General features: G+C 45.8%; 1 protein-coding gene across 1 annotated transcript in view; it reads right to left on the bottom strand.

Moving 5' to 3' along the window:
• Positions 1-706: 706 nt before the first annotated feature.
• Positions 707-25,592, bottom strand: part of LOC130109110 (synapsin-3-like) — a 174,020-nt gene continuing 149,134 nt past the window's right edge. The window contains exons 10-13 of the mRNA XM_056275851.1: positions 5,478-5,609; positions 3,011-3,035; positions 1,726-1,882; positions 707-830 (exon numbers count right to left, since the gene is read on the bottom strand). Of these exons, the coding sequence (XP_056131826.1) occupies positions 707-830; positions 1,726-1,882; positions 3,011-3,035; positions 5,478-5,609 (438 nt within the window). The remainder of the gene's footprint in view (positions 831-1,725; positions 1,883-3,010; positions 3,036-5,477; positions 5,610-25,592) is intronic.

Genomic DNA, 25,592 nt, shown 5'->3' with positions numbered 1-25,592 from the left:
GCCTCTTGGCCGTTCAGCTTCCAACAAACCGCAGGCCATTTGTACAAACAGTCCACAGGGCTATTTACAAAGCACAAATTATTTCAAAAACACTACAAGTTATTACTGTTTTGTGTTAGTCTGTTGGGACGGTCTGTCGGCGTGTGGGCTGCGATGGAAGACAGGAGCTGCAAGTAAGCGGGCCTACAGCCTTTGCACCTCGTACAGTCGCAGAGCTCACGGGTTTTTATTCCACGGTGTGAGCCGGTGAAGTCTACGCTTTGGTAATGTTGGGCTATGAGGAGGCGGCTGTGACACGCGTCTATCTGAGGAATGTGGCTGGAAAGACGCTCACATCCCCGGTGACCGGTGAGCACCTGGTGCATCTCCCATGACTGCACTCCTGAACGCTTTCACACCATTATATTGCCGTACGTCTTCTGCAAAAAATACCTCCAAAGGTAACATCGATTTTTAAAAAAAAATAAATCAATGAATTCAAAGATAAAATCACTAGATAGTCGGTTGACAGGTGACACAAACGTAAAATGAAGACACTGTAATGAACAAGACGGGCTAGTAACTGTCATGTTTGTCTGTCGTCGTTCTGGAGACGACAGGTCACACCTGGTGAGACTTCCCATGCAGCGGACGGGGCAGGTAGAGTCCAGGGTGGGGTGGGAGTGGGGGCGTAGGTCGGGTGGGTGGAGCGGATGGGTGGGGGTCGTTAGTCGGAGAAGAGGCTGGCGAAGGACTGGCGGAGGCTACGGATGGTCTCCGCCTTGGCCTCGTCATCCGTCAGGTTCCCCCGCAATGTCTCCGTGAAGGTGTTGGTCAGTGACTGAGATTTGCTGCAAGTGGAAAAACGGTGAAATGGCGTTAGGCTGGCACTATAGACAGGGTGAGTGTGTGTGTGTGTGTGTGTGTGTGTGTGTGTGTGTGTGTGTGTTTCAGGGTGTTGAAAATATTAACAGATTTTCAACTGAGATAAGCAGCTTCTTAATCAATTGTGTTTGAGCGTAAGAATGCCGTAAGTGCAAATTTGCCAGTGATTAATGTTCAGTTTTCAAAACAAAAGCAGAGAGACAGACACACAGATCAATTGATAGACAGATAGATAGATAGATAGATAGATAGATAGATAGATAGATAGATAGATAGATAGATAGATAGATGGATAGACATTGTCCTCAGCCAATTCTTTTTTAGTTTCTGTGAGTATCTACAAATCGACAGATACGTAAGTCTGTAAGTCAGACATATATGACTATGTCAGACTAATATCTTATTTTGCCACTAGGTGGAGACATACACCAAGCTACTTTTTGTCAGGTCACACAGCGTAGAAAAATAAATGGACATGAATTTGCAAAAAGGAGCTGGATGTATGTCTCCACCTAGTGGCAAAATACGATATCAGTGGGTATTCAGCATATTCAACTTAAAAAGCAGCAATAATAATAAAAAAATATCAATAATGAAAATACCATTATCATCAATAAAAATGAGAAACAAAGTCACTACGTGTTATGTACATGCTTGCCCAACGGACATAAAATAAACCAAAGTCAAGTAACATTTATTTGTATAGCCCTTGATCACAATTCAGCCCCCCCCCCCCCCCCCCCCGAGTCCCACCCTCCATCCTCAGAGGATGAGGGAATAAACCTATGCTCAACCGATTTAATGGACAGCTGAGCCAAAGCGGTTCAGCATGACACCGGCGAGGGTTCGGTGCTGGCTTACTTGAGCTGTGGCGACTGTTTCTGGGAGGCGGGGCCGGAGGCGGCGGGGATGGGGCCGGGCTGGAAGGCCTGGCTAGGTGAGGTGGTCGCTGAGCGAGCTCTCTGAGGCGAACCCTGAGCAGACTGAGATGGCGAGGCGGATGCTGAGCGATGCCCGCCTGTGTTATATGAAACACAAACACACACAAACACACAGACGGAATTGATAAATCATTTTCAGATCCAAATACAAGTCTGGACATATGATGGCTGTGACTTGGTGGGACTGACTTCAATAGGGTTTTTGTGTGGAAAAGCTGAAATATATGGCTCCATTCCCATAATAAACGTCAGTCATGGATGAAATGTCCAGATTGAGGTGCAGATATGATCATATCGATGAGGTATATATCTCATATGTCACTACTTCTTTCCTGCAATAAATCTTCCATGTCATCCACCTGCAGGTTGAACTCGTGGAGTCCTGACGGCTTTTGTGTCAAAGTACTTTGGTGCACAAAAACACCACACTCGCAAAAAGAGTCTGAACGTTATTGATCAGAGCGACAGACTGATCCCAATCAATCCCTCCTCATGTCTGTGCCATTAGAACAGACTCCACCTCCTGTTTGTGAGTATTTGTCTAAGCTGATAGAGGACAGAGCACAGCTGGTGATGTTGGGGACAGATACCACTCTAAAATAACATAAAAACAAAAATACAAGACCTAAAAGTACATAGGAATATAGAGTATTTATCCAGTATTACATTGTCTCTGTATTTAAGAATATCTTGCTTGGCAAATAAGTGAAGTAATGAGGGAATAATTGGTGAGCTGTCTGTGCAGAAGGCAAAAAGCAAGTTTTACAAACAGGGGAAGATCTGCATGGTGCAGACCTCCTATTGCTGTTCTATTCATATTTATACACAACAAAACTCAGTCAAAATGAAACAGTGTTACATCAAATCAAAAGAGAGACATGACAGTCTGATAATGTACGTGGGAATAAGTGTACGACATCGGCAGGGGGGATATTAAACTGTACATTTGAAATAATGAAAAGGCAATTCATTAATGACTGTACAGATATAATTATCCCGTGGTCTGGATCCCCTTTATCTAATGGAGAACTATCACAGTATTCACACAGTCAGTATTAATTACCCTGTTGGGAATATGGTCTCAGTCGACCTTTGTAATCATTAAGTAAGAGTTGTTGTGGAATTTGACATTGACCAGCACAGTGCTATTGTTACTGCTGGTTTAAACAAGCTCTATAAATACATCTGACTTGGTTCATTCTCACCTTGAGCCCGTCTCGGCTGGGTGATCTGTGGGAGAAACAGTCAAAGCGTTAAAATAATGTAATGTAAGTAATGCAAGTAATTAATGTAAGTAATGTAATGTAGCTATGTAACTATGAATACTCCTCAACAACAAAACAATATTAATAAGTAATGCCAGCGTTAATCACAATACTATGAGTACACATGCCAATACCATTATCATTAATAATATGATCATAAGCGGTGGTAAATGTAGCAATTACAATCTGATATTTTTATTTATGTGTACATAGTTTGGCAGATGCTTTGATCCAGAGAGTCAACAATTAACTGACCAACGGGCACCATAGAGCGCTATATAGTAACCATATAACAGTATTATACAAAGTAGTACTGGTTATAGTAGTACATTAGCTACATGTGAATCATATATTACTAGTACTAACACTATATGTAGTAGCACATCAGCTACATAATAATCATATCCTAATAGTACTATATGAGGTAGTAGTGGTAGCAGTACTTTGCTACATAGTAATCATATTATAGTAGTACTACAAACACCAATTCCAATGAAGTAGGGACGTTGTGTAAAACGTGAATAAAAACAGAATACAATGATGTGCAAATCCTTTTCCACTTATATTCAATTGAATACACTACAAAGACAAGATATTTAATGTTCAAACTGATAAACTTTATTGTTTTTTGCAAATATTCACTCGTTTTGAATTTGATGCCTGCAACACGTTCCTAAGAAGCTGGGACAGGGGCAACAAACGACTGGGAAAGTTGAGGAATGCTCAAAAAACACCTGTTGGGAACATTCCACAGGTGAACAGGTTAACTGGAAACAGGGGAGTGTCCTGATTGGGTATAAAAGGAGCATCCCCGAAAGGCTCAGTCGTTCACAAGCAAGGATGGGGCGAGGCTCACCACTTTGTGAACAACTGCGTGAGCAAATAGTCCAACAGTTTGAGAACAATGTTTCTCAATGTACAATTGCATGAAATTTAGGGATTTCATCATCTACATTCCATAATATCATCACAACATGCAGAGAATCCGGAGAAATCTCTGCACGTAAGCGGCAAGGCCGAAGACCAACATTGAATGCCCGTGACCTTCGACCCCTCAGGCGACACTGCATTAAAAACCGACATCATTGTGTAAAGGATATTACCACATGGGCTCAGGAATACTTGGGAAAACCATCGTCAGTTAACACAGTTGGTCGCTACATCTACAAGTGCAAGTTAAAACTCCACCATGCAAAGTGAAAGCCAAATATCAACACCACCCAGAAACGCCGCCGGCTTCTCTGGGCCCCAGCTCATCTGAGATGGACTGACGCAAAGTGGAAAAGTGTGCTGTGGTCTGATGAGTCCACATTTCAAATTGTTTTTGGAAATCATGGACGTGGTGTCCTCCGGGCTAAAGAGGAAAAGGACCATCCAGACTGTTATCAGTGCAAAGTTCAAAAGCCAGCATCTGTGATGGTATGGGGGGGGTGTTAGTGCCCATGGCATCATGGGTAACATGCACATCTGTGAAGGCACCGTTAATGCTGAAAGGTACATACAGGTTTTGGAGCAACATATGCTGCCATCCAAGCGACATCTTTGTCAGGGACGTCCCTGCTTATTTCAGCAAGACGACGCCGAGCCACATTCTGAACGTGTTACACCAGCGGGGCTTCGTAGTAAAAGAGTGCGGGTACTGGACTGGCCTGCCTGTAGTCCAGACCTGTCTCCCATTGAAAATGTGTGGCACATCATGAAGCGCAAAATACGACAACGGAGACCCCGGGACTGTTGAGCAACTGAAGTCGTACATCAAGCAAGAATGGGAAAGAATTCCACCTACAAAGCTTCAACAATTAGTGTCCTCAGTTCCCAAACCTTATTGAGTGTTGTTGAAAGGAAAGGTGGTGTAACACAGTGGTAAACATGCCCCTGTCCCAGCTTCTTTGGAACGTGTTGCAGGCATCAAATTCAAAATGAGTGAATATTTGCAAAAAAAACAATAAAGTTTATCAGTTTGAACATTAAATATCTTGTCTTTGTAGTGTATTCAGTTGAATATAGGTCAAAAAGGATTTGCTAATCATTGTATTCTGTTTTTATTTACGTTTTACACAACGTCCCAACTTCAGTGGAATTGGGGTTTGTACATCTGTTGCGTAATAATCATATCATAGCTGAGGTGAAATGTCATGTCAAATGGATTTATTGATTGGTTTTATTTATTGATAGATGCATGAATAGATGGTGAATAGGAGAATCCAAGTACAATTGTAGATTTATGCTGACACACATCAGCACAACAGACATAAGGGTATGAAATGTCAGGTGCAGATAGCAGGAAACAATAGTGTGCACTGATAACAACTGTGTTGAAGGAAGATATTGCATCATCACTGCCAGCAGCAGCAGTAGTTTAGTGATTAGTTTAAGGTGATATACGAGGTATTACTACACTGTGTACCTTAATGGATGAAGGCTGTGGTGCGTTGACCCCCAGCAGCACGGAGGTCATCTTACCGATGACCAGATCTGTGATCAGCTGCCTGTCTTCCTCCACATGCTCACCAATCAGAGGCATGGAACTGTCCATCACCTGTTGACAGACCGAGACAGGTAAGTAACCAATCAGCTCTGCGCGTGGGTGTGGGCGTTTCCCCACAGAGACAACACAGCAGCACCAGAGAGTGACAGGTTCCAACTAACTTGGACGCCACTTTCCTTTTTTGTCCACAAGATGTCGCTCTTGTCATTCCTATCGTTGCTTAAACACACCTCAGGCAACGATGAGGTCAGCGATAACGGGGTCGTTGTTTCGTCTGATCCAAGTAAAGCGACATTTTACTGCGTACATCACTTCTACACCAGTGTTATGTGTGAGAATGTAAACTACACGCTGCACCGCTGCAACACCACAACCCGCGGCCCGACGCACTGCGCACCACATGCACTCCTGCAGCCGCTGTGACGCGTTAACCATGGAGAAGTTGCTCACCCTGCATCTATCTTGTGACCGTCCTGCAGGCGGTTAGCAACAGCAAAACAAACGTCACTGTGGCCCCGCCCCCCTCTTTTCTGTTGCACACAACACTGAATGGGCCTATTGTAACACACAGCTCAAACCTCTGAGACCAGCGAGTACCTAGTCTTTTTCTTTTAACCAATATATATATATATATATATATATATATATATATATATATATATATATATATATATACACTACCGTTCAAAAGTTTGGGATCACCCAAACAATTTTGTGTTTTCCATGAAAAGTCACACTTATTCACCACCATATGTTGTGAAATGAATAGAAAATAGAGTCAAGACATTGACAAGGTTAGAAATAATGATTTGTATTTGAAATAAGATTTTTTTTACATCAAAATTTGCTTTCGTCAAAGAATCCTCCATTTGCAGCAATTACAGCATTGCAGACCTTTGGCATTCTAGCTGTTAATTTGTTGAGGTAATCTGGAGAAATTGCACCCCACGCTTCCAGAAGCAGCTCCCACAAGTTGGATTGGTTGGATGGGCACTTCTTGCGTACCATACGGTCAAGCTGCTCCCACAACAGCTCAATGGGGTTCAGATCTGGTGACTGCGCTGGCCACTCCATTACCGATAGAATACCAGCTGCCTGCTTCTGCTCTAAATAGTTCTTGCACAATTTGGAGGTGTGTTTAGGGTCATTGTCCTGTTGTAGGATGAAATTGGCTCCAATCAAGCGCTGTCCACTGGGTATGGCATGGCGTTGCAAAATGGAGTGATAGCCTTCCTTATTCAGAATCCCTTTTACCCTGTACAAATCTCCCACCTTACCAGCACCAAAGCAACCCCAGACCATCACATTACCTCCACCATGCTTAACAGATGGCGTCAGGCATTCTTCCAGCATCTTTTCATTTGTTCTGCGTCTCACAAACGTTCTTCTTTGTGATCCAAACACCTCAAACTTGGATTCATCCGTCCACAACACTTTTTTCCAGTCTTCCTCTGTCCAATGTCTGTGTTCTTTTGCCCATCTTAATCTTTTTCTTTTATTGGTCAGTCTCAGATATGGCTTTTTCTTTGCCACTCTGCCCTGAAGCCCAGAATCCCGCAGCCGCCTCTTCACTGTAGATGTTGACACTGGTGTTTTGCGGGTACTATTTAATGAAGATGCCAGTTGGGGACCTGTGAGGCGTCTGTTTCTCAAACTAGAGACTCTAATGTACTTATCTTCTTGCTCAGTTGTGCAACGCGGCCTCCCACTTCTTTTTCTACTCTGGTTAGAGCCTGTTTGTGCTGTCCTCTGAAGGGAGTAGTACACACCGGTGTAGGAAATCTTCAATTTCTTAGCAATTTCTCGCATGGAATAGCCTTCATTTCTAAGAACAAGAATAGACTGTCGAGTTTCAGATGAAAGTTCTCTTTTTCTGGCCATTTTGAGCGTTTAATTGACCCCACAAATGTGATGCTCCAGAAACTCAATCTGCTCAAAGGAAGGTCAGTTTTGTACTTTCTGTAACGAGCTAAACTGTTTTCAGATGTGTGAACATGATTGCACAAGTGTTTTCTAATCATCAATTAGCCTTCTGAGCCAATGAGCAAACACATTGTACCATTAGAACACTGGAGTGATAGTTGCTTGAAATGGGCCTCTATACACCTATGTAGATATTGCACCAAAAACCAGACATTTGCAGCTAGAATAGTCATTTACCACATTAGCAATGTATAGCGTGTATTTCTTTAAAGTTAAGACTAGTTTAAAGTTATCTTCATTGAAAAGTACAGTGCTTTTCCTTCAAAAATATGGACATTTCAATGTGATCCCAAACTTTTGAACGGTAGTGTATATATATATATATATATATACACACACACACACACACACATCCATTATCCAAACCACTTATCCTGCTCTCAGGGTTGTGGGGATGCTATCCCAGCAGTCATTGGGTGGCAGGTGGGGAGACACCCACCTGCCACCCATATATATATATATATATATATATATATATATATATATATATATATATATATAGTATACACACACACACACACACACATATATATATATATATATATATATATATATATATACACACACACACACACACTCACACTATGTTGGCCGTCATGGTGGTGCAGTGATTACCGCGTCGCCTCACAGCAAGAAGGTCCTGGGTTCGAGCCCCGGGGTAGTCCAACCTTGGTGGATTGTCTCGGGTCGTCCTCTGTGTGGAGTTTGCATGTTCTCCCCGTGTCTGCATGGGTTTCCTCCCACAGTCTGAAGACATGTGGGTCAGGCGAACTGAACTGGCCATACTAAATTGTCCCTAAGAATGAATGTGTGTGTGTGTGTGTGTGTGTGTGTGTGTGTGTGTGTGTGTGTCCAGAGTGTCTCCCCGCCTGCCACCCAATGACTGCTGGGATAGGCTCCAGCATCCCCGCGACCCTGAGAGCAGGATAAGCGGTTAAGATAATGGATGGATGGATATACATCATGTATTAGTATGTGTATATGTAATGGATGGATGGATATACATCATGTATTAGTATGTATATATGTAATGGATGGATGGATATACATCATGTATTAGTATGTATATATGTAATGGATGGATGGATATACATCATGTATTAGTATGTGTATATGTAATGGATGGATGGATATACATCATGTATTAGTATGTGTATATGTAATGGATGGATGGATATACATCATGTATTATTATGTATATATGTAATGGATGGATGGATATACATTATGTATTATTATGTATATATGTAATGGATGGATGGATATACATCATGTATTAGTATGTATATATGTAATGGATGGATGGATATACATCATGTATTAGCATGTATATATGTAATGGATGGATGGATATACATCATGTATTAGCATGTATATATGTAATGGATGGATGGATATACATCATGTATTAGCATGTATATATGTAATGGATGGATGGATATACATCATGTATTAGCATGTATATATGTAATGGATGGATGGATATACATCATCTATTAGCATGTATATATGTAATGGATGGATGGATATACATCATGTATTAGCATGTATATATGTAATGGATGGATGGATATACATTATGCATTGTGCACCTATCTGAAGACTGTAGTATAGTTATTCTGTTCAGTTCACTGTGAGAGCCACGAAACCACAGTCAAATTCCATGTGTGTGCAAACCTACATGGCCACGAAACATGATTCTGATCCTCGATGGCAAGAAAAGTCCCCCGAGCACAATAACCCTTTTCAAGCACGTACACACCTTTAAACAACACCTTGCATTAGAGTGGAAGAGGTGACACACATTCGCAGCTTGCAGCCTCTCTGGTTGAAACCGCAGACGTCCTGGCAGGCGGGCGGGGCCCGGAGTGCCTGGCTTGTGGCTGATAAAGGGAAATTTCACTGATGGTTTTGCGTATGTGCAGTCAGTCCTGATGAGTAACGTGGTCTATTGACGCAACGGAGTCCTCACACTGTGCCATACTGATGGAGAGATCAGTGTTGTCCTGTCCACGTTCCTCCCCACATCACCTACACGTCCCAGAATGCATGGACCGCCGAACCGGCAGGGCCCGGGGCCCTGCCCACTTTCGAACATCTATTCCATCCATCCATCATCCAAACCGCTTATCCTGCTCTCAGGGTCACGGGGATGCTGCAGCCTATCCCGGCAGCCATTGGGCGGCGGGCGAGGAGACACCCTGGACAGGCCGCCAGGCCATCACAGGGCCCACACCCACACCCACCCACCCACCCACACACACACAAACACACACACACCGAGGGACAATTTAGGGAGAACATGCAAACTCCACACAGAGGACGACCCGGGACGACCCCCAAGGTTGGACTACCCCGGGGCTCGAACCCAGGACCTTCTTGCTGTTCTTCGGCAATAGTTAAAGAGCAGTGGTGAGTTTGACGTTTCTTTTTGACTTCTATAAGATGGGGCTTATTCTGTAGTCTCTTAATAATGCAGTGTAGCGGTCTATTCCGTTGTCTACCAACACAGGGATCGCCGGTTCGAATCCCCATGTTACCTTCAGCTTGGTCGGTGTCTGCGGGCGGGAAGCCGGATATGTGGGTATGTGTCCTGGTCGCTGCACTAGCGCCTCCTCTGGTCGGTCGGGGCGCCTGTTTCTCCCACATGCTATCGGAGGAAGCGCGTGGTAGTTTGCAGCCCTCCCCGGATCGGCAGAGGGGGTGGCGCAACGACCGGGACGGCTCGGAGGAGCGGGGTGATTGGCCGGATACAATTGGGGAGAAAAAGGGTGAAAAATCCACAAAAAAAAAAGACTGTAAAAGTGGCTCCGGAAGTCGGTTCAAAGTCGGGGAGCGAGGAGGTGGGGTGGTGGCGTTGTATGTGTGTGTGTGTGTGTGTGTGTGTGTTGGGTGTGTCAACCGCGACCTCATGGTGTGTCAACCGTGACCTCCACCATGGTGCTGAAAACAAGCGCAGACTCAGAAAGGAGCGAGTTACCAGAAAGGCCCAAACCACCTCCTCCACCCTGCCTACATCGCCCCAAAATATGTGGCCCGGCCTCTACGCCCACCCGAAGACCCACAAGGGCCTAGGACAGTCATACTCGACCCCGAGTGATGATGATGATGATGACGACGGGTATGTGTGTGTTGGGGGAAGGGGGGCTGATGGGCTCGACCAAGTCGAAACTCGTTCCGTGGCCGATACCACAACGCCTTCTTGCACCTGAGCTTCTGTATGGTGGTCCATAAAGCCCTCCGGGCGAGTTGTGGACCTCCATTTGCACCAGCGGAAACACTGATTGGTAGCACAGACACCGAGGAACAGCGTGTTTAAAGCAGCGTATTAGAAAACCCGCTCGGCTGTAGTTTTTCAACTGCCGTCACGACACGTCACTCGATGAGTGGGGAACAAAACTGCTCCACTGCCTCCGGAGAGGCAGAAACGACCGGGGATCACCTGCAGCGGGTTTTCATGAGCGTTCCCTGTCCCAGATAGAGGTAAGGTCCAAAATCTAGGACTTGTCCCTTTATCAATCAATCAATCAATCAATCAATCAATCAATCAATCAATCAATCAATCAGTCAACAAATAAATAAATTAATTAATTAATTGGGCTGTTTCCTCCCCAATTGCAGTCGGCCAATTACCCCACTCAGGTTGCTGCTCCGCCCCCTCTGCCGATCCGGGGAGGGCTGCAGACTACCACAGGCCTCCTCCCATACATGTGGAGTCGCCAGCCGCTTCTTTTCACCTGACAGTGAGGAGTTTCACCAGGGGGACGTAGCGCGTGGGAGGATCACGCTACCCAGATAGCATCCGGATGTGGGCCACTTCAGGCAGTGATGCGGCACTGATGGCCTTCTTCTGGTCCTGACAACATGGATGTGAGCCTGAAGTGGCCCACATGTCTAACAGCAAATATGGCCCAAATATACCAAATCAAATGTGGGCCTTTTTTGGCAAAGGTGCGGTGCTCTGGGCAACATGTGATCTGGGTGTGACCCTGAAGTGGCCCGTGTGGTAAATGGTGAATATGGCCCAAATATCACAAAATAAATATGGGCCACTTTTGGCAAATATGCGGCACATGCGGCATTGCTATGGCTTGGTTCTGGCCCAGATCTGGCATGGAGGAGCGGACCGCCCAAGTGCCATCATTCCACGCGGTATGTGGGCCGGATGAAAGTGTCAGTGTGGGACGGGTCCGGGCCACAGCAGTTTTGCTATCTGGGTATTCCCCCCCAGTCTCCCCCCCCCCCGAACAGGCGCCCCGACGAACCAGAGGGGGCGCTAGGGCAGCGACAAGGAAACATACCCACATCCGGCTTCCCACCCGCAGACACCGCCAATTGTGTCTGTAGGGACGCCCGACCAAGCCGGGACTGTTCCCTTTAAACAGTACTTTTCACTCTCCCCATCAGTATTTCCTGAGCTGGTCTTGGGAGTCGAACCCGCGACCTTTCAGCAACACACCAACTTATCTCACCGCTCAGGGCTCTCAAGGCTGCTGCTAACACGCCTTCTAATAGCTGTAAAAGGAAATCTAAGCTGGATTTTCTACACATCTCCTCTCAGAGGTGGGGCGGCGGCGGCGGCGGCGCCCAGTAGATGCAGGACTCCCGCTAAGGCTCCGTCTGTAAATATTGTGTTGCCCCGGGCTCGACGTGGAAGGGGCGCAGACCGCCGCCATCGCCACACAAACGATGAATCCCAAGCACATGAAAACCTCCCCGTCTCTTCGGCTCACATGCGCAGGCACATGCGCCGAGGAACCACAAAGCACATGGTGCTCCGAAACCCCGTGCCTAGAAGAAAACTATAAAAAAACAAAAAAACCCAAAACGAACGTGAGCAGAGGAGCGTGGCGGCTGCCGCGGCGGGCCCGGCTGCCAGCTCTCTGAGAGGGGCAGCGAACACGGTGCAGGGCCGCCGTGCACGTGGTTGCTCGAAACACAGCGCGCCCCGGCGGCGTCCCGTCATGTGGCGGTGTGGTTTTGGGAGGGGGGGGGGGGGGCGGGGGAATGTGTGGGTTTCCATTCCAACACCAGCTGATTTCGGAAATTTGCCGTTTGGCTGCTCGAGCTTCCCATACGAGGCCTTACTTGGCGCCGGCTGCAGCAGTGCCGCCAGTGTCAAGACCGTCGGTTTGCACGGAACTGCCTTGCTCAGTGGCACGACGGCACGCTGGTTGTATCCGGTTGCGTGGTGGTTGAATCCTGATACCCCCCCCCCCCCGATGCCAACAACGCCCCCAGATATCAGCCCGGGTCCGAGCAGGAATAAGCAGGCAGTCCGGGAACCCGCCGGCTGCAGGTTCGCGGTCTACTCTGGTTAGTAAGGTGGCTGGTGGCGTTATTAAACCATCCTCTGCTCTTTTCTCCAAGATGAAGTCTGATGAGCTTTACTGGTCCATCCAAGCAAGGTAGCTTGTATGGTCGACTTAACGCCAGCAGGGTAAAAGAGGTGACGTTACCGCGGGTCACCAACGCTCGCGCCGCTCAGCTTTAAACTTAAAAGAAAACTCTGGCGTCTTTTCACTCAAGTCTCATTTTTCTACCACAACTTGAGTAGAGAATGAACAACATTGTAAATGTTTAAATGCCATTATTTGTTTTTGTCCAACACTGTTTTGTCCTGCAGCCAGCTGCTTTGGCAATGTAAGATAAGATGAGATATTGTCATTGTGCGCACACAACACAATTTCATTTGGATAGAGTTACTATACCATACCAATAAAGCATCGCTGAACTGAACAGAGACAGACAGAGACAGACAGAGGGGGTGGGGGGAGGGGGGTGATGAGCGGTCAGAGAAATAACACAGCATGGGGGGGGGTATTAGTGTCACATTTCCTCAGCTGGGGCCAGAGGCATTGTTGGGATATTGAAATACTGGGGACGCGGCCCAGAAATCTTTAGATCTTCACTCAATAATTGCACCATTTTCAAGTTATTTCTGAGTAAGATATGAATATATATATATATATATATATAGATAGATAGATAGATAGATATATGACACACATGCATGCACGCACGCACGCACACATTAGTCTGTGTAGTGTCTTCAAATATCCACTAGATGTCAATAATACACAATGAACAAGGAACATAATATGGTACTTTAACCTCTAACTAGCCATCCATCCATCCATTATCCAAACCGCTTATCCTGCTCTCAGGGTCGCGGGGATGCTGGAGCCTATCCCAGCAGTCACTGGGCGACAGGTGGGGAGACACCCTGGACAGGCTGCCAGGCCATCACAGGGCCCACACACACACACACACACACACACACACACACACACACACACACACACACATTCACACCTAGGGACAATGTAGTACGGCCGACTCACCTGACCTACATGTCCTTGGACTGTGGGAGGAAACCGGAGCCCCCGGAGGAAACCCACGCAGACACGGGGAGAACATGCAAACTCCACACAGAGGACGACCCGGGACGACCCCCAAGATTGGACTACCCCGGGGCTCGAACCCAGGGCTTTCTTGCTGTGAGGCGACTGCACAAACCACTCTAAATATCATCTTCACAACAGCATACTTTGTATACACGTAGTCTTTGAATGGCACATGTGTATGTGGGAAATTATACAAAACACACCCAAATAATGCGTCGCTTTTATTTTCTTCTAAATCATTAAAAGTGACACTGACTGAGTAGAAACATTTTTTTCCTGTAGGATGATGGAGTGATTGACTTTGTAAATAATAATAACAATAGTAATAAAATAATAATAAGTGATTATAAGCAGCCTACCTTGCTGCTGGCAGTGGAAGTATGGAATGACCTGTTGCTAGCTTGACATTTCTGCTTGCTATTAAAAGTCAACCACGGTAGCCTGGTAGCTATCTAGCTAGCTGCCCCTCTGGGAGGAGTACGCTTCCATCGCCAAATGCATATGCGTCATACATGTGCTGAGGGGGAAACAAATTATGGCTTGCAGACTTATCAATTTGATTCTACGAAGACAAAGTAAGGTCATCCCACTTCCTTTCTATGCTTAACTCATGTTCCACATTAATATCACATTGAGTGCGGGCTAATTAGACCATGTGGTTCTCCAACTGTGTGCCGTCGCACACTGGTGTGCTTTGGGAGCTGGCCAGGTGTGCCTTGGAATTAGCCTTATTTATTATTATTTAAATAGCAATAATCATATGTAAAGTTGTGCCTTGAAAATACTTGTTTTCATAAATGGTATAGCTTGTGACAAAAACGTTTGAGAACCACTGAGCTAGACTAGCTAGCTAGCTAAAAAGCCCTCTTCTTAACCAGCCTGAGCTTGTAGATGAGGCGGTGGCACTCTTACATCTTGACTCATCTGCTGCTACAGCAACAGAAGATAACTCTTCCTTCCACCTCCTCTAGCCTCACCTGTGCCTCGTTGCCTTCATCCTGTTTCTTTTTAAAAAAGCGTCTCATATCTGTTGTCTTCCAAGTCTTGCCTTAGTGCATTAGCTAGCTAGCTACCACCAGATGCAAACAATGAAAAGCCCTTTAACCAGTCTTTAACCAATCTCTCTCTTATGTGCTTACACAAAATGTGCACCTGCCAAGTAGACCTGACCCAGATAGCATCCGGTTGTGGGCCACTTCAGGCAATGATGCGACACTGAAGGCCTTCTTCTGGCCCTGACAAAATGGATATGAGCCAGATGTGGTCCACATGTATAATAGCAAATATGGCCCAAATATGCCAAATCAGACGTTGGCCTTTTTTTGGCAAAGATGCGGTGCTCTGGGCAACATGTAATCTGGGTGTGACCCTGAAGTGGCCCGTGTGGTAAATGGTGAATATGGCCCAAATACCACAAAACAAATATGGGCCACTTTTGGCAAATATGTGGCACATGCAGCATTGCTATGGCTTGGTTCTGGCCCAGATCTGGCATGGAGGAGTGGACTGCCCAAGTGCCATCATTCCACGTGGTTATGTGGGCCGGATGGAGTGTTGGGTGTGGGACGGGTCCGGACCACAGCAATTTTGCCATCTGGAGATGTTTTAATGACATACCGAGGACCCAAAATGTACTTCGTGTTTTTGATCAACGATTTCATATTATTTTCGAGCGCTTTAATGCATGAGTGGAAGGACAGATGAATAGGTCCGGGGTTATTTTTTTATTATTCTTATTTTTGTAAAAGAAAAAAAAAAATTTTTTTTAGATCCGGGGCTATTCTTAAAACATTTGGGGCTGTAGCTTTGGACGCTCAGGCCTAACGATGCCATTGGCTGGGGCCCCGGTGGTAGGGCAGTATGGTGGTGTATGGTGGTATGGTGGGGTGTGGCGCAGCACTGTGGCCAGTTGAGTCATTACCGCAGGGGACCAGTCTCCTCAAGAACCTACTGGAGCCGGAGCAGAGGAGCTAGAGAGTGGCAGGGCCTCGACTTCAAACACTGTGTGGTGGCGAGCTGAGCCCAGATCCACCCTGCTGCTTTATTAGCACACAGAGTCATGTAGCAGACGACCCCTTCCGAACAGCCGCTACACAAAGTCTTATTTGGCTCTTTTCTGCTCTGTTCTCTCTCGCGCCCTCTCTCTCTCTCTCTCTCAGCTTGAAGAAAGTGTACTGAATGCCTCCTTTGCTCGGTGATTCCCACCATTTACTCCCAAGGTTTTGCTGCATTCTCTCTGTCTCTCTAATGCTTAAAAAGGAAATTAAACTGGTTTGGGCAGGTTTGCCGAACGGAAAGGACACTTGCAAAGCACATTCTGCAAGGCCTGGTAGAGGGGACTAGGAAGAGAGGGAGACTGAGAAAAACCTGGGTAAACAACATGGGAGAATGGCTACAGATGAGCGTAGTGGAGGCGGGGAGAGCTGCGATGGATAGGGAACGGTGGAAGACACTTGTTGAGGCATCAGCTGTGCTCCTACGACCTCCATAGGTTACAAGACTGATGATGATGACGATTTCACTCTTCAGCTGTCTCTGTCCCTCTTTATAAAGAGACAACCCCTTGCTCTGGTATGGTATCGTGTTTACCAACACACAGGATATGACATCACACTCCCAGTGCCACATTCCAGAGTGGGCATTCACACTGACTACCAATTCAGACAACAAGCTAATAATATGATCCATTGTGACTCAATGTGTTGAACTGTTACAGGTTACAATAGACAACATCACGCCACACCGTCATGAGAATATGATGTGGTTTGGTACGGTGTGATGCTATGCTATGCTATGGTAGCGTATGTTGTGGTACACTGCATAAATGTGTAAAAATTAAGGCAAAACGTAGCATATTTAAGTAAGGAAATCCCTAAGACAAGCAAGATAATCTGCCAGTGCAGTTATTATTTGCGCAAAATAATCATGACAATCTGACAAAGTTGTTGACGAGCAAATGATTTTTGAGACAAGATATGATATTTCTGCGCGATTTTAAGACTGTCAGACTTGTTCAGATATGTTTTTGCATTATCATGTAATAATATAACATGACTCATAACAGTAGCCTCTGTTCACTTGTCTAATGAACCAACATGAAGCTGCAGTGAGAGAGAGAGAGTGAGTGAGAAGGAGAGAGAGTGAGTGAGAGAGAGAGTGAGTGTGAGAGAGAGCATGTGTGTGAGTGAGAGAGTGAGTGAGAGAGAGGGTGAGTGTGTGAGTGAGTGAGAGTGAGTGAGAAAGAGAGAGAGTGAGAGAGAGTGTGTGTGTGTGTGAGTGAGAGAGAGTGAGTGAGAAAGAGTGGGAGAGGGAGTGAGAGTGAGTGAGTGAGTGAGTGAGTGAGTGAGAAAGAGAGAGTGAGTGCGAGACAGAGAAAGCGAGTGAGAGAGAGAGCGAGAGAGAGTGAGTGAGAGACAGCGAGCAAGAGAGTGAGAGAAAGAGATTGAGAAAGAGAGAGAGCGAGAGAGAGTGAGTGAGAGAGAGGAAGAGAAAGCAGAGAGAGAGAGAGAGAGAGAGAGAGAGAGAGAGAGAGAGAGAGAGAGAGAGAGAGAGAGACAGAGAGAGAGAGAGAGAGAGAGAGAGAGAGAGAGAGAGACAGAGAGAGAGAGAGAGAGAGAGAGAGAACATATTTCATGGTCATATCTAATAGTAGGCTCTACGTCAGCGGGTCTCTGGAGAACACTTACAGATTTCCTGAAGAGAGTTGGTTCTTAAAAAAGAGTGCCTTTATCTCCAGTGACCTCTGACCCCTGGCCAGTACACGGATAAGACAGAGCTGTGATGTCATGTTCTCAGTCTGCACACAAGCACGTCAGAGACCCAAAAACAGCCGCTTTATCTCAGAGCGGTGGGTGTGGAACACAATGGGAGGCCATTCTGAAAACTAAACAGTCATTACACATATCACAAACCGCCCAAAGCCAAACAGTTTGTCTTCTGGGTCAACCATTTAAGGGCAAGTCAGACTGACACTCATTACAGCACAACACAACACAACACAACACAACACAACACAACACAACACAATGCAATTCCATACAGAACAACATAATACAAGACAAAACCTTACCTTATGTAAAATAAGGCAACGCTAACCAGCACAACATAAAACACAAAACAAAACACAACTTGGTCATGGTAACACAACACATCACAACACAACACAACACAACACAACAGTCTAACTGTTGTCATCTGAGTAAACCATTCAAGGGCGAAGATTTTTAGAAAAACAAAACCAATGCAACACAACACACTACAATTTAGCAAAAGCTAACATAATGCAACGCAACACAACACAACACACTACAATTAAGCAAAAACTAATATAACGCAACGCAAAACAACACACTACAATTTAGCAAAAGCTAACATAATGCAACACAACACAACACAACACAACACAGTACAATTTAGTAAAAGCTAACATACTACTAACTACTACTTTCGGCTGCTCCCATTAGGAGTTGCCACAGCAGATCACCACATCCATAAACCTCCTCTTTAGTCTTCCTCTTCTCCTCTTCCCTGGCAGCACCATCTTCAGCATCCTTCTCCCAACATACCCAGCATCTCTCCTCCACACATGTCCAAACCATCTCAGTCTTGCCTCTCTTGCTTTGACTCCAAACCGTCCAACCTGAGCTGTCCCTCTAATATACTCGTTCCTAATCCTGTCCTTCTTCGTTACTCCCAGTGAAAATCTTAGCATCTTCACCTCTGCCTCCTCCAGCTCCTCCTCCTGTCTTTTCATCAGTGCCACTGTCTCCAAACCATATAACATAGCTGGTCTCACTACCATCTTGTAAACCTTCCCTTTAACTCTTGCTGGTACCCTTCTGTCACAAATCCCTCCTGACACTCTTCTCCACCCACTCCACCCTGTCTGCACTCTCTTCTTCACCTCTCTTCTGCACTCCCCGTTACTTTGGACAGTTGACCCCAAGTATTTAAACTCATATGCCATCATCACCTCTACTCCTTGCATCCTGACCATTCCACTGTCCTCCCTGTCATTCACGCATAGGTATTCCATCTTGCTCCGACTGACTTTCATTCCTCTTCTCTCCAGTGCATACCTCCACCTCTCCAGGCTCTCCTCAACCTGCATCCTACTCTCGCTACAGACCACAATGTCATCCGCAAACATCATCGTCCACAGAGACTCCTGCCTGATCTCATCCATCAAACTGTCCATCACCACTGCAAACAAGAAAGGGCTCAGAGCCGATACTTGATGTAATCCCACCTCCACCTTGAACCCATCTGTCATTCCAACCACACACCTCATCGTTGTCACACTTCCCTCATAAATGTCCTGCACCACTCCTACATACTTCTCTGCAACTCCCAACTTCCTCATACAAAACCACACCTACTCTCTCGGCACCCTGTCGTATGCTTTCTCTAAATCTACAAAGACACAGTGTAACTCCTTCTGGCCTTCTCTATACTTCTCCATCAACATTCTCAAAGCAAACATCACATCTGTGGTGCTCTTTCGTGGCATGAAACCATACTGCTGCTCGCTAATCACCACCTCTCCTCTTAAACTAGCTTCTATTACTCTTTCCCAAATCTTCATGCTGTGGCTGATCAACTTTATACCTCTGTAGTTGTTACAGTTCTGCACATTGCCCTTGTTCTTGAAAATCGGTACCAGTATGCTTCTTCTCCACTCCTCAGGCATCCTCTCACTTTCCAGGATTGTGTTAAACAATCAAGTTAAAAACCCCACTGTCATCTCCCCTAAAAACCTCCATGCCTCCACAGGTATGTCATCTGGACCAACTGATTTTCCACTCTTCATCCTCTTCATAGCTTCCCTCACTTGCTCCTTGTTAATCCACCACACTTCCTGATTCACTATCCCCACATCATCCAACCTTCTCTCTCTCTTATTTTCCTCATTCATCAGCCCCTCAAAGTACTCCTTCCACCTTCTCAGCACACTCTCCTCACTTGTCAGAACATTTCCATCTCCATCTTTGATCACAAAAACCTGCTACACATCCTTCCCAGCTCGGTCCCTCTGTCTAGCCAATCAGTACAAGTCCTTTTCTCCTCCCTTAGTGTCTAACCTCTCATACAACTCACCATACACCCTTTCTTTTTCCTTTGAAACCTCTCTCTTCACTTTACGCTGCATCTGCTTGTAGTCGTCTACTTTCCTCATCTCTCTGACTATCCCACTTCTTCTTTGCCAACCTCTTCCTCTGTATACTTTCCTGTACTTGATTACACCACCAAGTCTCCTTGTCTTCCTTCCTTTGTCCTGATGACACACCATACTAAATTGTCCCTAGGTGTGAGTGAGTGTGTGTATGTGTGTGTGTGTGTGTGGGTCCTGTGTGATGGCCTAGTGGCCCATCCGGGGTGTCTCCCTGTCTGCCGTCCAATGACTGCTAGGATAGGCTCCAGCATTCCCGCAACTCTGAGAGCAGGATAAGGGGTTCAGATAATGGTTGGATGGATAACATAATGCAACACAACACAATTTAGCAAAAGCTAACATAATGCAATGTGCTGGGTACGACGTTAAACTGCAACCGCCGGGTCGTCGGTGACCAAACCGGCACTCCCACTTCAACCCTTGGGTTGTTGTGAGGAGGGTGTGTGGACACTCAGCAGGACTAAAAGCAAAACCTGTCAAAGGGCGGCTGAGTTCCTCTGTGAACCAATGGCCATCCATACCTGGAGAGGAGATAGGGACCACCAGGTACTCCCCCTACTGAAACACAACGACAAATCACCAACCTTCGCTTTGCAGATGACACAGCTCTATTGCCAGCAACAGGGAAGAACTAGCTGAAATAACCAGAAGACTGGGCAAGGCGGCTAAGGACATGGGTATGTTGATCAGTACTCAAAAAAGCAAAATCATGACAACAAAAGATGACCCGAGGAGGGAGGCTGAAGAGATCGAAGAGCAGAACAAGGAAATCATTGTTGGGAGCGAAAAACTTGAGGAAGTCATGTCTTTCAAATATCTCGGATCTGTAATTACTGAAGATGGAAGATCGAAAAAAGGAATTAGGGGCAGAATCGCCATCACAACAGGCGCAATGACCAAGCTCAACACGATCTGGAAAGACAAAAACCTTCGAATGAAGTCAAAAATGCAACTGCTCCGCGCCATCGTAATAGCAACTCTTCTATACGGTGCAGAATCCTGGACCCCAACAAAAGCTACGGCGAAGAAAATACAAGCCTCTGAACTTAGAGCACATGGAAGAATGCTGCAAATCCCACACACAGCGCACACCACCAACACTGAAGTGCTGAACAGGAAGCTGTTGGTCACCATGATAGTTTACCAACAATGGTGAAAAAAAACAAAGAGGAAATTAAACTGGTTTGGGCAGGTTTGCCGAATGGAAAGGACACTTGCAAAGGGCATCCTGCAAGGCCTGGTAGAAGGGACTAGGAAGAGAGGGAGACCGACAAAAACCTGGGTAAACAACATGGGAGAATGGCTACAGATGAGCGCAGTGGAGGCGGGGAGAGCTGCGATGGATAGGGAACGGTGGAAGAGACTTGTCGAGGCATCAGCTGAGCTCCTACGACCTCCATAGTTAGGGAACTGATGATGATGATGACGACGAAGAACATAATGCAACACAATGCAACACAGCACAGTGTGGCAAATATAACATAACCTAACATGATGCAACACAACACAACACAACCTGTTTGTGGTCATGGTATGGTAACACAACATAACAAAACATAACCTAACATAATGCAATGCAACACAACACAACACAACATAGATGTTTAATGTGTGTGTTTGCATGTTGTGTGTGCTTGTGCATTTGTCTGTAGCGCATTAAGCTCTACCTCAGGTCCGTCAAGAGAATGTGTATGTGTGTCTGTGTGTCTGTGTGTCTGTGTGTGTCTGTCCACGTATGCGCGTGGCTTGTGTAGGTGTGCGTCTGTGCTTTCGTGTGTGTGCACGTGGGCTCGCCAGTGGATCTGCAGGTCGGGTCCGTAGAGAACATGAGCTCAGTGCAGCGACAGGAAGTAGCTGGTGTGTCTGCCTCTCTCCGACCGATACGCCGTTGGCCGGGGCAACCAGCGCCCACCAATCAAAGCACGAGCTGCCGGGCCGTCCAACATAAACGCCGGCGAGCCAGGGGTGACTCATGAAAGGCGGCGAGAATGTGTGCGAATTGCAGGTGAATTGTGTTTCGGACACTCTCTGGGTGGCTCAGTCCGGGTCCAGAGGCTCGGTCCGAGTCCAGTGGCTCGGTCCGAGTCCAGTGTCTCAGTCCGAGTCCAGTGGCTTGGCGGGAATTCAGGTATAAAAACCTTCATACCTGCACTGCAAATACACATCTGAAGAAGTGCCCCTGTCTTCACATCACACACACAAACACACACACACACACACACACACACACACACACACACACACCTGACCTGTACTTTTGTGTTTTCAGTGTGCACTCGTGTGATAACGCACTTTCAACACACTTGGCTTGACTTAACCCCAGCCAGGGTTTGTGTTCTCACACACACACACACACACACACACACACACACACACACACACACACACACACACACACACACACACACACACACACACACACACACACACGTGATGCATTAGTAAATCCTGGCCCATTTCTTCCTCGGTCACTATCGGCTGGCTCATGCAGACAGCCTTGTGTTGCGTTTGTGTTGCATAAAGCAAGCTCACAGTTTGAATCCATTTGCCAGCCCACGTAGTCTTTGTCTGTGGTGGTGGTGGTGGTGGTGGTGAAACGCTGCAGGTATGAGAAGGACACAGTGCTGTCTGGGGCTCCAACGTGGTTTCTGTAATCTGCTGATACGGTGAAATAAACCTCGTGAGGGCATTGTGACTTTGTTTGTGGAAAGTTTTGTGCGTCTCAGGAGTCGGCATGGCAGCAGCCAGATGGGACGAACAAAACTACTGGGACGTATCAGCTGGGCTGGAACGTGCCTCATTTTGACCAATCGGGTGGCTTTGTCCCTTGTTGCGTAACCTTGGGACTGCTGCACTTCAAGGCGAGCCTCCTGCAGCGGGTCGTTTTTACCCTCATGCTGAAGATATGCCCTTCCACTGATGCCTTACAGAAAGAGGCTCCCTGGGTTTGAGCCCCGGCCCGCTTTTTTCATGGAATTTGCACCACAAAGTTCCCTCCCACAGGTTGAAGTGATGCCTGTGGTGTTGTGTGGAGACGCTAATTCGTCAAACGCCGGTCGAGTCGAGTGTGATTGTGTGTCATTAAATCACGGCCGCAGATGGTGTTGTGTTTACACGGTGAGAAACGGGGGGAGGCAGAAGACCAGGGGTTTTCAGACTGGTCCTCGTGGACAGTCAGTACTGTCGGACATACCTGACACAACAGATGGACACACACACACACACACACACACACACACACACACACACACACACACACACACACACACACACACACACACACACACACACACACACATATATAATGCTGGAGCCTGTCCCAGCAGTCATTGGGCGGCAGGCGGGGAGACACCCTGGAAGGGCCGCCAGACCATCACAGGGCCCACACATGTACCTAGGGATAATTTAGTATGGCCGATTATTCACCTGACCCACGTGTCTTTGGACTGTGGGGGGAAATCGCAGCACTCGGGGGAAACCCACGCACACATTTCATGTACTTGCACACATGAAATGAAACGAGACATCGTTTCTCCCAGCCCACAGCAGTGCAACACAACACAAAAACACATCCAAAAACTACCAAGAACACATATATCCAAACTAACACATATATCTAAATTAACACATATATCCAAACTAACACATATATCTAAATTAACACATATATCCAAACTAACACAAATATCTAAACTTAAAAAAAAAAAATCTCCACGACAACGAACGCCAGCCAGGACGACTATGGGAACTGCCGGTCTGAATGGGCTAGCAGTTAGCTTAGCCTGCCCCGCTTCCACATCCTGTCAGACCGTCCTTGGTGTTTCCTCTTTGGGCGCAGCTCTGGGCAGGGCCGTGGTCCCTGGACCCACAGGACGCCGTAGACCAGGCTCCCCCAGCCGATCCAACACCAGATCTCCCAGTCAGACACCTTTGACACCCCCCCCACCCCCGCTGCACTCCACATGATGACACTAATTAACTAACTAACTAACTAACGGGCAGAATGGAAAACCAGCAGGACTACGGGACTGGACTGAAAACCACTGCGGTTGATGACAATGGTCTCTCTTAACTTTGTCTTTTCACCAGCAAAATCTGACATTTAAAGGAAACGTTTCATAAAAAGTAAAAACATAAAATTGACTGTCCTGTAGATTTGAACTGACGAACACGAATAATGTTTAATTAGGCAACTTCCTTTGGAAATCCTTTTCCACGGCTCAGACAGCTGAGGTGACTGACGTGACAGGTCAGGGCCAAACTTGGACCGGGGAAAGAACTGTGGGGGAGCGGTCTAGGCTACATTAATATTCATGAGCTGACATTTGAGTGACAGCCTTTAAGCAAGGGTTGGTGGTAGGGGCGGGCGGGGCTTCACATTTTGATCATCCGTTCTGATTGACTGAATGTAAATAGGTATGTCTGTTGAAATGATGAGCATCAGAGTAAAAGAAAAATAAAACCGAATTGTGCTTTTTATATTTATATATGATTACTATTATACATATACATTATTAATATATATATTATATTATCATTATTGTGTATTTTTATGTATTATTATTATTCATATATAATGCCCAGTGACTGCTGGGACAGGCTCCAGCATCCCCGCAACCCTGAGAGCAGGAGAAGCGGTTTGGATGATGGATATTTATACATATATTTTCTCAGTAAAAATAGACGAAATACGTGATGATTAAGGTAATGGGTAACACTTTAGTATGGGGAACGTAGTCACCATTAATTAGGTGCTTATTAGCATGCGAATTAGCAACATATTGGCTCTTACTTGGTCATTATTACGTACTCATTAATGCCTTATTCTGCATGGCCTTATTATGCAACCAGTAAGCCATTAACTATGATTTTTCCCTCTATAACCTCAGAAGTATTGCTTATTAGTAGTACCATCTCAATATGCTTTGCTTAGTATGGCCTTTATAAGGTGGTAGTACCACAAGAAGAGTTATTCTCCCTTACTAACACTTAATGAATATGCTCTGTTCTTACATAACAAAACACAAAACTACGAGTGTTCATAGTGTTAAATTACTCTAAATTAAGTTTTTGTTACTTAGAATATGTTCCCCATACTACAGTGACATCTTCATCATTACTAATTCACTAGTAATTAAGTTTTTGTTACTTAGAATATGTTCCCCATACTACAGTGACATCTTGATCATTACTAATTCACTAGTAATTAAGTTTTTTTACTTAGAATATGTTCCCCATACTAAAGTGACATCTTGATCATTACTAATTCACTAGTAATTAAGTTTTTGTTACTTAGAATACGTTCCCCATACTAAAGTGACATCTTGATCATTACTAATTCACTAGTAACTAAGTTTTTGTTACTTAGAATATGTTCCCCATACTAAAGTGACATCTTGATAATTACTAATTCACTAGTAATTAAGTTCTGTTACTTGGAATATGTTCCCCATACTAAAGTGACATCTTGAT

Source organism: Lampris incognitus, chromosome 3 (genome assembly GCF_029633865.1).
Source record: "Lampris incognitus isolate fLamInc1 chromosome 3, fLamInc1.hap2, whole genome shotgun sequence".
Classification (NCBI taxonomy): domain Eukaryota; kingdom Metazoa; phylum Chordata; class Actinopteri; order Lampriformes; family Lampridae; genus Lampris; species Lampris incognitus.
The sequence above is the reverse complement of the archived record's forward strand: the minus strand, read 5'-3'. Positions and strand labels throughout refer to the sequence as shown.